The sequence below is a fragment of the Larus michahellis genome, chromosome 12, assembly GCF_964199755.1.
Source record: "Larus michahellis chromosome 12, bLarMic1.1, whole genome shotgun sequence".
NCBI classification, from domain to species: Eukaryota; Metazoa; Chordata; class Aves; order Charadriiformes; family Laridae; genus Larus; species Larus michahellis.
Genome location: NC_133907.1, coordinates 2,392,616 through 2,403,836, shown reverse-complemented (window position 1 = coordinate 2,403,836; position 11,221 = coordinate 2,392,616). Strand labels below are relative to the sequence as shown.

Here is an 11,221-nt window from a genome sequence, read left to right as displayed (position 1 = left end):
TACGCAAGACAACAAACTCCAGGTTATGGGTTACAGTGTCCCCAAAAATAAGAGCTCCCAAAGTAAAGGTAATTTTGCTACTAGTAAAAATTCATTTTTACACAATAGTGGTGTTTGTAGAAAGATTAAGCCAAAGCTTATATTCATTGCCTTTTAATTCCCATTGCAGAATTAACAAACATTAGCATTCCAGCAGCCTGTCTGCTCCTATGTCTGTTCCACCTGCCGTTCAATTAATAACTCATTAAGTTACACATCTGCAACACACCTAACCTCCGCTCCCAGCATTAACCTTACATTACAGGTGGCAGCCAATGAGCCCCGTTAGCAATATCCTGTGGAAGACAAGACAACAAAGAAGTTAGATTGGTGTTCTGTGTCCAGTAGCTTGTACAACCATGTGCAAACTACGGCAAGGTCCCGTTCTACCAGCAGTAACATTTCTGGTTCATAGACATTCCTCTAATTTTGTGATTTGAATCAGTATTTAAAAACAACAGGTTACGAGATTTTAAACATGTTCAAGTCAGAGTACCTATTCACTTACTACAAATTTACTCAAAAATAAAAATCACTATGAAGAGGCTTAATAAATACGTGTACAATAGTGAAAAAAGTTTCCCTTGCAATGGAAAAAGAAACCAAGTGAGAACTGACACTTGTGGAAATGAAATGCCTTTCATTGCATTCGAGCAACTGGTGACGTACCACTACTTTACTATCCCACACCTAAGCATACGTATTACCAGAATGTACACGGGCAGGCATCACACAGCATCTGGCGTGGTGTCCTACACCTCCCGCCCGTGCCGAGCTCCCGAGCAGTGCTACCCACCGGGTGGAGGGGTGGCAGCCCTTGCTCTCCTCCCAGCATGGTCCTGCAGCCCAGCAGAACTACCAAGAACAACTTCAGCCAGGGCCTCATTTTTATTGCCATCAGGTCAATTCATTGCAAAAACGTTCTGATTCACCTTAAAACTTATTATGTAATACAAAAAAAAAAAAGTGCTTAACAATACCATATAAGTAAAGCAGCTTGCAAAATACACCATGCTTAAATGCACTGATCCAATGTTTTATTTAAAGCATGTACCGCAATGAGTCCTCAATATCCATGTTTTAAAAGTGTGATCCTTTTTAATGCTTGATTTTGCATTATCATTTCATTTTCTTTTTTGGTTCAATTGATACCACCTACACTTTCCAAGAACTTACAAAGGGGGAGGGAATTGCAAGTAAACATATAAAAACCCCCCACAATTAGCACTAAAATATTCTTGTAATCATGTACTAAAAAATGAATTCAAAAGATGAGTACTAGAACTGTAAAGTGCTAAACAAAATTATGGCTGAAGCTTCTCTAGGAAACATAAAATAGACTGGACTTCAATTTACATTAAAATAAAGCTTATTGTCAAAATAAGAAATAAAATCCCCCGTCTCTTTCATCTTGTCAACCTGAAAATCAAGAACATCAAAAGTTTCAGCAGCGGAAAGCAAAAGCTTGTTAAAGAATGTCATGCAGAAGAAAGCCATCAAAACTCCTCCAAAACCTAAAAGAAAACAAGCCAGCCCACCCCAACCCCAGACAAAACAACAGTGGGAAGAAATCCTATAGCGTATCATTCTTCTCTGAAATAATTCGTCATTCTCTCAACGTGATTTTTTTTTTTTTCTGTTCCTAGAGGTAAAACAGGTTTCCTTTGCAAATACCTTCTTTTCAGCAGAAACAGAGGTTACTCCTCAGTTCTGCACCTCATAATTAGAATGGGATGCAAGAGATATTCCTGCCACACTGGAAAAACGTGACCCAGGCTATCAGCTCCGATTGTGCTGGGAGCACACAGCCGCTCCTTCTAGCATTAACACAGGGACCTCCAGCACGAGGTTACTTCATTTGGTATAGATGTATATTGACTACAGTAAGTTCAAGTTCCTACAAGCAGTTGTTCCAACACTAAAGCTGGAGCTATTTGGCTATTTTCATCAACAGATGGAGGAGTACGGGCTCCCGTAAAGACTCTTTGAACCCTCCAAGCATGTGGTTAGGAACTTGGTACTGTCATCTCAGAACAGGTGGCCGAAATGTTAAGAACAAAGAAACCAATTATATGATCAATAGGACACTCTAACAAGCCATCTAGCAACCTGCTCTGCTTTTTGCACATCACTACATAAAATACGTTCCGCTCCAAGAACTGAGGTTGTGCAAGGACTAGAAAGTAAGGGTGAAAGCTCCTGTGAGTACAGAGGCTTTTAAAACAGCATCTGTCATTCTCGAAGACTGCCAAACACTAAAATACAGCCAGAGAGAGCATGAAGTATTTGTACATATCAAATGTTCTGCAGAAACAGAAACATTTGCGGAAACATTTGTAGGTATCAAATGTTCTGTTTTTTTTGAGGAAAAACAACAGTGAAGCCTAAAAAACCTGCAAAACCCAAACAGAAGGGCAGAACTGAATATTAACTTCTACCTAATTCAGTTCAGTAAATCCCAGGGATGAAGCAACTACAAAGCAAAACATGAGAGTGATTTTGGGATTTAATATTTGTTTTCACTTTTTCCTGATAATATTTATATCAATATCACTGCTTATAATGCATAGATTACTTTCCACACCTGATCGCAGCAAGAAATTCTCAGAATATGAATTTAGGAGAGGTAATTACCTGGTTTGCCCATATTTTTTATTTAATAATTCAGGCATTTGAGTTGACCTTGCACTTTTTCCAGAATAAAACCCTGCTGCTCTTCAGAATAACATGGGGCATGCACCTTCTTTCTTATATAGGCAAGGCCAGTTCTAATTCATAATCATAATCACAGAGCTGATCCCAGCACTGACAGAACAGGAGGGTGTGAACTGAGGTTTAATTTAGAAATTGAACAAGACTGCCCCGTTCTAGCCATAGCCAGTCCATTGCTCAGAAGCCTTTTAAGGATGCACCATTCAGAAGCATTAGAGATTAAATCAAACAAAACATGCACAGTGGAAAAAGCAGAGAGAATCATCACCTTCACTGCAGTGTATAGAAGTAAGTAGTTAGAGGCTACAGCTGATTTTTTTTTTTAAACCCACCAAGTAATTCCTACTACTGCTGATAGAGCAGAAAATAGTCAATTTTAGTTTAAACATAATGAAATCCTTATTTGTAAGCTAACAAAGCTAAACCAAAGACAAGAGATAGGTGCGTGTTTTATAATGCACCAAACTGTCCTTAAAACTTAACTAATGTATTTCCTGAAAAAACAAAGCCAAGTTTACAAACATCACATCTTCTATTTTATGATGGTGCTAATGAGTTTACTTTGTACTTCCTTGATACGGCAAAGTATGTGTAAGGTCTGTAATTCCAGGCTGCTGTCTTGGAAGGAAAGTTAATCCGCTTTAACAATCAAGAAACTTAAGTAAAGGCTCACAAACAACTGTTTCTCTTGACCATTTATTTGTATCTCAGCATTCCACAAGTCTGTTAAGGTCTCTTATGAAAAAGCTTGATAATATGTTTTGATAACTTTTGACTTTTCACTATTAAGATAACCATCTTTTACACAGAAAATAACCAGAGTATACTGAAGCAGCTCTGCTTTCAGCATGAGGAGACAGCAAAGAGCCACTCTTCAAAATGGAGATTTCTGAACTTCTAGAAAACAAAATTTAAGAACATTGTCCACAAAATTATGTAGGAAAAAAAAAAAGGGGGGGGCACAGAACTGTATTCTTCTTTTATTTGGAATAGCTAAGCCTTGGATTTCTCAGAACATTGCTTGAGGTTCCTCAAGGAAACTAGAGAAGAACTCAGAAGTTAGTCTCAAATGACTGTTCCCTGGCTACTTTATACAGCTACTTAGCTGCTGCCTGCATTTAAAGATAGTTACTTATTTATACTAACAAGGAAATAATTTCAATCATTAATTGAAGCTGTTTCATACTCCTCCTCCCTAAAAACACTGAGCAGCTGTGCCTCCTGAGAATTAAAAAAACCCAACAAACTAAAACAATCAAAACAGGAGAAAAGTTTAAGAGACAAATGAACGTGGTTATGGTATAAAAAACAGATAAACGTGGCACAACCTTATTTTTATTTTAAAATTTTTGATTAGTGAAAATTGAGAAGTCACTTCAGTTCAGAAAGCAAGCCAGCATCTTCTGCAGATCCTGAATTTCAGTCATTTCTACTAGATAGCATTCTCTTCAGTCCATAATTAACTACCTAATGCCAAACAAGACCCAGGTTTCCAATTCAACACCCGTCATGATTACAATTTTCAACTTTTGTTGTAGAACACCTGAGACACCTCAAAGATGAACAAACAAACAAATCTTTCCAATGCAACAGTCCAGAACAAATCCACATTCTGTGGCCCATGCATTAAAAAAAAAAATAAATTCCAAAACCAAACAAAACCACACAGATGCCATCTAATCAAATTACGACATTTTTTTTTCTCCTTCCAGTACAGTTCACAGTAGTTCTGGTTCCTACCACTTGACCGGGCTCTGCCCTAGCGATTGTTCTGTCTTCACATAAGTGTCATACAGTTCTCTTAACTGCAATAAGAGTTCCTCGAGGTTGTCTCCTGTCAATGCAGACAGTGCAATGACCCGGTCATCTGTCTGTTCTTTAAGGAGTGGCAGATTGATCCTGGACTGAGCAAGATCAATCTTATTCCCGATGACAACACAAGGCCTCTCAGACAATCCTTTTTTATATTGCTCCAGTTCATATTTTAAGTCTTGCAGCTGAATCCATGGCTGAGACACAGAGAGATCCACCACATATAAGAGAAAGTGGCAGCGTTCAATATGCCTTAGGAAGGCCATCCCGAGGCCCTTGTTTTGATGAGCTCCTTTGATTAAGCCAGGAATGTCGGCAACTACAATGAGAGAAATTTCACAGTGAATTCAACAAAACAAAAAACCCCAGTCTTTTACTGGCCAGTGCAAACACTTCTAGAATTAAATCTCAATGCATCAATATTTAAGCCTACCTCATGCTAAGTTTGGCTGCTATTATCCTTTAAAATCCCTAAATTTAGATTATTCCAGTGAGGACAGAATACAGAGTGCTACTTTTGATACTAAGAGCACATATAAATGAATCTGAAATGGGCTCTCAGCATTGTTTTGTTTGAAGTTCTTTGGAAGTAGCAAGAATTCTACAGAACTACTAAACTTCTGCAGCATTTCAAAGAATAAGACAGGTGACACAAACTGCTATCAAGGCACACACAATGTACTACAATCCTTACCTGCTACTTGTTCATAGTCTTGATAGTGGACAATGCCGACATGGGGATTTAGGGTTGTGAAAGGGTATGCAGCCACTGCTGGCTTTGCATTAGAGATTGCTCTCAAAAGTGATGATTTGCCAGCATTGGGAAAGCCCACCTGGAATACAAACACTCATTAAAGCCACAGTCGTAGATTAATCCCAATAAAAAAACACTATAAGCTTTTGCAGATGTGACAAGGTTCTTCGAGCATGAATATAAGAACATTAATTTTGCATATTTAGTTCTGAAAAGCATCCTGGTTTCCCTTTTTTGTTTCTCCTAAACCCTGTTTTATTTATATGTGTATTTTCTCATAACTGTTAAACAGATCAAATGTAGAAGGGTCCCCTTAACTTTTTTGTGCCATCTTAAGTATTTACTTTGTTCAGAACCAAATGTGTAAATACCATAAGATCTCTTTTACCCTGAAATAATACTATGACACTTTGTCCCGCACTTTCCATTTTATCTGTATTCTCTAACTCTGATTTATTATTTTCCAAATTAATACAGAATTGGCTTTGTCCCCGATTCAGTAACATAGTTTGGCCTGTAAGTAAAAAGAATGCCTACAAGTTTGGGATTTTACAGCTCTTCATAGCCTTGACATCAAAGAATTAAATTGAAACTTGGCCTTCTGGCAAGAATTTAAACAAACCTATCTCAGAAATAAAATTACTCTGGGATATCCAATAGTTGATATATGAAAGCTACATAGATGGTCAATAATCCCCAGATGAAAGTAGATCAAATCCTAAATTCTCCTACTTGCTGATGTCAGACACTCTGAATTCTTGAGGAAGTGAAGTACAGAACAAATTCATCTCAGATTTCCAAATTAGTGCCAAAGATGTGAGAAGTAAACCAGAGTGTCCAGCTGGTCAGAGAATTAAGTGTATTGATCCACCAATGATAACTTTTTTCTCAGATGCTAAATAAATTCACAAAGTTCTGCTAGACCAGACAGTTATTCTGCAGTTGTTGAACTACAGCAAGAACTCTTTGCAGCAAAGCATAATTTTAACTGCTTTACCAGCTGGTGTTAAAACATTTCCATACTTAAAAATGAAAACAGCTTAAGCCCTAAATTGACTTAGCATTCATGTCTAAATAGTATTTTCATTTCAGAGGATGCTAAATCTAGAACTAACAAAGTCAAACGTTTAGTGTCTGTAAAAAGAGAAATGTAAGGATGAAATAGAAGATAATTTGAATTTTACCAATTTTATTTTTTTAAAAAAACAAGAAAACAGGAATTAATTTAGAAGAACTCTCCATACTGTTCATCTGCAGAACCGGCAGACAAAGCCTGCTGTACATCATCAGTCAGTCTATTAATCACTGATGAATCTTGCACATCGCTTTCCTATACATAGTGTTGATTTTAGCGAAAGTAGGATGACATCAAGTAGCAAGAGAGTGACAGCTCTGCAAATCACTTTGGATACCCTTCTACCAAGTAACAGCAAGAAAGCACTGAGTTGCATCTCTAAACAAGCAAGCCAAAAGGCTAACAAAAATGTTATCAAACATTATTTCTTCAGTCAGTCAAGTGTCATCCTACAATGATTACCTGAAGAACCACAGCAACACTCACCAGTCCCGCATGAGCTGTTGTCTTGAGTTCCAGATGGAGGACCCTTTCCTGACCCGGCTCTCCTGGAGTAAATAATGTTGGAGCTCGGTTTTCATTGGAAAGAAAAAAGCGATTACCTTTCCCTCCAGCTCCTCCATAAGCTGCAACATACTCTTCACCATGTTGAGTGAGGTCAGCCACAACCTTCCCATCCTCTTTAACCAATGTACCTACAGGCACCTTAAAGTGAAGGGAGATAGAAGCATTACACTGCAGTCCAAAGTCTGCAGCAGAGCTGTCTTCAGCAGATCCTTTACCAGCAGATTTGTTGAAATTTAATACTCTTTATTCTCAATCTGGGGAATCCCAAAAGAGAACTGGACTTCATGAGACTCAGTTTCTGGACCTAAATGGCACTGTCAGACATTTACACTTCATTGAAATGTTAACAGTGCTATAACTCTCTTTCTCTCCTTTTATTCAAAGAAGGCTAAGCACAGTAGTGAGCTAAGAAATATTGTAGGTGTGCACCAAAACAGGCATGTTGAAGAAAAAAAAATATGAAAGAAAAAAGTCTGCTCCTATTTGAGAAGTTCTGTGTTCTGACTGCTCTAGGCATATGAACCCTAGAAGTAAAGCAAATCAGAATTGTATTTGTTTTGGCAAGATGTACCTTCCAAAGAAGTCTAATTTTTCTTTTACAAACAACTTAAAGCAGCTTGACCTGCCTGTGTGCCAACCAGCACCGTCTCAGCAGAGACAGCACACAAGGCTCCCTGAAAAAAAGCACGAGATTTTCTCACAATAAGGTCATCCAGCTTGAAAATCAGCCATGTTAATACAAAGCTAACACACTAGCACACAACCTAAGTTTACCTACTTTAACATACATGTATGCACCATTAGCTCCGTAACAGTTTTTGCTTCTTCCTTTCTCTCCATGAAAACCCTGATAGAAGGGGAGGACTGAAGAAAGTGATTTCATTTGCCGGTCAGCTGTAAAGCAAAATACGCATATTTTAAACTCATTGTGTTAGTACAACAGGCAGAGAAGAACAACCTTTTGACTGTTCTTTCCCTTTCTGAATGTTGCATGAATGCATATCCTATTTACTGTCTAACAATAACATATCAGGGAAAACTAATCTTAATGTAAGTCGTGATGAAGTTTATCTGCCCTTACTTAGGTTTATTAACCATGCGCTTCATTATGTGGTAATTCCAAAATCAACCATTCCAAAATACTCTGGAAAATTCATTTGCTAAATTAGAAGATTTTGCAGCAGGGTGGTGGCAGACGCAGCTTTATCCATCTCAAGAGTAAAATTTGATCAGATCCTAGCCTTATCACAACATAGTCATGCACCTGCCACTAAAATGTCTGCAAAATATCTTGATTTTCAAAATGCTTTCTAAGGCTGTCAGTGTCATTTCTGTCCCTGTTACCACAGCTCAGGACAAAGCTTAAAAAGTAAAGACATCTTACACAGAAAGAACCATTTTAACATTTTTGACATTTACCAGCTCCCACCATACATACAGTGTGCTGTGGGATTGTTTTTGCTGGGGGGTGAGGTGTTAAGTGATAAAACAACAAAAAACAAAACAGATTTAGTGACTCTTACCTTTCAAAATTACATGACCCCCATCACCTCCATTTCCACCATCAGGACCTCCAAATATTTTTCTGGGTTCACTATAAAAAGAATGACCCCCTCCTCCTCCTTGTCCTCCAACCACACGCACTTTACGGTGATCCACGAAATAGCGTGTCTGTAACAAGGATGGGTTTTGTACCCTTTAAGTACAGTTTATCAAGAGTCACCTTCCAACAAGTTGACTGTTATGCAAAACTCAGTAATATGCAGACCTGCTATGTCACAATGAGTTCCATTCAACCGCAAAAAAAATAAAGAAATCAGAACTCTGCTGTCATTCACAGATCACATAAATACAGCATACTAAGTATAATATTAAAGAAAAACAGATTTAATTTTTCAAGTATTTTTAGGAACCCCCTTAAAGGTACCTCCCTGAGGCTATGTCGATATAACCTAATGCAGCAGGTCAGATGCCTAAAGTGCCAAATTCACATTCAGGGAACTAATAACAGGAAAAGTATCCTTTTAATAAATTTATATAATGCTGACAGGTAGCTCGAGAGGGCTACCACACGATAAGCAAAAGTCTCTCAGTAACTGTGTTCCTACTCATGAAAACAAAAATTTAAAAAAATTATATACATAAACATTTTCCTTCTTTAAATTGAACTGGAATTTGCAGAAAAGACATAGTACATGTATGGCAGAGATATTCTCACACAGACTCACACTTTCTATAACAGCTGATGAAATCAAGGCAAACTTCAACCTTCCAACAATCAAAAAAAGTATTAAAGACAAAGAATATAAAGTATCTGCAAACAAAGTAAGCACAGGAATTCTTAACATATGCCACAACCTGTTGCTCAAGAGCTAAAAAAATATAGTGTCAAGAGAATTCCAGATCTTAGCTCTATTTCTGACACTAACTTCTAAATACCTTACTTCTGGCAACTAATTATGCTGCACTACGTTTCAGCTTCTCTGTCAGCAAGGTTTGATGATATTTACCTATCTCCAGGAATTGGGCGGAAATCCCCAAGGGAAGGTATTAGAGAAGTACATTCATACAGGCAGCTGAAATTGTTTATGTATCAAGAATGAAAAGAGAAAGCATGACCTTGACTGTGGTAACATTCAAATTCTGTCAATTACTAGGGGACTTCATAATGAGAATGAGAAGGGTCACTTCAATTAAATAGCCCAAACAGTATTGGAGGGAGAAAAAGTCTTATTAGTATTATGATACCAAAATGAGAAACTGAAAAAAAACCAAACCAACCTTAACTCTTGATTATTAAAGTTATACTACGGCCAGTAATTTCTTAAAAAGCCTCTTTTAGAAAAGTATTTGGCACCCCCACACGGCGAGACAGGAAACTATCGCTTTACATGGGAAGTAATTTATTGATCATTAGAAAATAAGGTTTTCCCTAAACGCGCAAAAAGACTATGAAGAAAAAGTTCTAGGACCTTGCAGTTTCTCTGACATAAAGCACTGTCTGTTTGGCAGCCGGCTACTGTGTAAGACTATAAAGCCCGTGAGAAACAAAACGGTATTTTAGCTTTAAATCTACACAGGACCCTCTACTTTCCCGACCTATGGGTGCTTCCAGCCGCGGCTCAGGGCACCCGTACGGCTCCTGCGGCCTCTCCGAACACCGGGAACGACACACGACAGACTTATTTCCTCACTGTTCACAAACTTAATCCGATTTTAGAAAAACAGTCCCTCACATCAGGAGCACATACGCGATGGCTGTCAGGAGAGCACAGGAAGGAGCGGGTAAGCTGTTCCCTGAGGCGCCTGGCAGGTTACCGCCCAGCAAGGTAACCCCACTGCCCACCGACAGCTCGTTTACTTCCGGACTTACCAGTTTCCTTTCCGAAATGACTCTTTTTTGCCTCAGCCGCCTGTTCTTTGAGAACTTCGCGCAGCTTGTGGAGAAAGTCGGCTGCCGGCCCCCCGCCGGCACCGGCCTGAGGAGATGGAGGAGGGCCGGCCTCCACGGGGCCCAGCCACCCCGCACGGCCCCAGCAGCTGCCGGGAGGGCCCGGCACAGCGGCAACATGCCGCTGACAGCAGCCGGCAAGGCCCGGGCGGCCAGCAGGGCCCGGCACGGCGGCAGCATGGCGCCGGCAGCCGCCGGGACCGACCGCCCCGCCCCGCCCCCGGCCGCGCGCAGGCGCAGTTGCGTCGCTGTGGAGAAAGCGCGGGAAGCTGCGCCCGGCTTCCCCTCAGGCAGCGGGGCCGTCGTCGTGCCTCACAGCCGCCGCTGCAGGACTAGCGTCGATCCCGGGCTCCGCGGTACGCACAAAGTCTGTGGTACCCGTGAGGGATGAGTAGAAGAGCGGTACGGGGAGCCGGGTTTGGGATCCCTGACTCTCAGGGGCCTGCTGAGTGTCCTGCCTGCCGCGGTCTTAGCAGCGCTCGAAGTCGAAGCTGGGCCTGGAGCTGGCTGCGGCATCTGAGGTAACACAGTGCCGCCCGTGGAGCTCTGTCACTGACCCACAGGGGTCTCTGCCTCTTGAGGTGTCTCCCTCGGCTGCTTGAGAAGACAGTCTACCCCTCAGCCCCTTGAGGTGTCTCCCTTGGCCCTTGAGGAGCCCTGCGCCATCAGTCCACCTGCCGCATGCCTCCCCCTCCGCGCTGTGAGGTGAGCTCTTACGTACACACACCCACTCTGCGCACACACAGCGTCTGATCTTCACACATCAAATAACTGGAAAGCTGAGACCAGCTTTCATCATATGTAATTATCT

General features: G+C 40.5%; 1 protein-coding gene across 1 annotated transcript; it reads right to left on the bottom strand.

Annotated features, from left to right (window-relative positions):
• Positions 1 to 4,066: 4,066 nt before the first annotated feature.
• Positions 4,067 to 10,626, bottom strand: MTG2 (mitochondrial ribosome associated GTPase 2). Its single transcript, XM_074605186.1, has 6 exons — positions 10,333 to 10,626; positions 8,483 to 8,630; positions 7,738 to 7,853; positions 6,879 to 7,097; positions 5,258 to 5,396; positions 4,067 to 4,882 (listed from the first exon to the last, which is right to left on the bottom strand). Exons 1-6 carry the CDS (start codon positions 10,588 to 10,590, stop codon positions 4,488 to 4,490), a joined length of 1,275 nt encoding a protein of 424 aa, XP_074461287.1. The 5' UTR covers positions 10,591 to 10,626; the 3' UTR covers positions 4,067 to 4,487.
• Between the last annotated feature and the right edge of the window lie 595 nt (positions 10,627 to 11,221).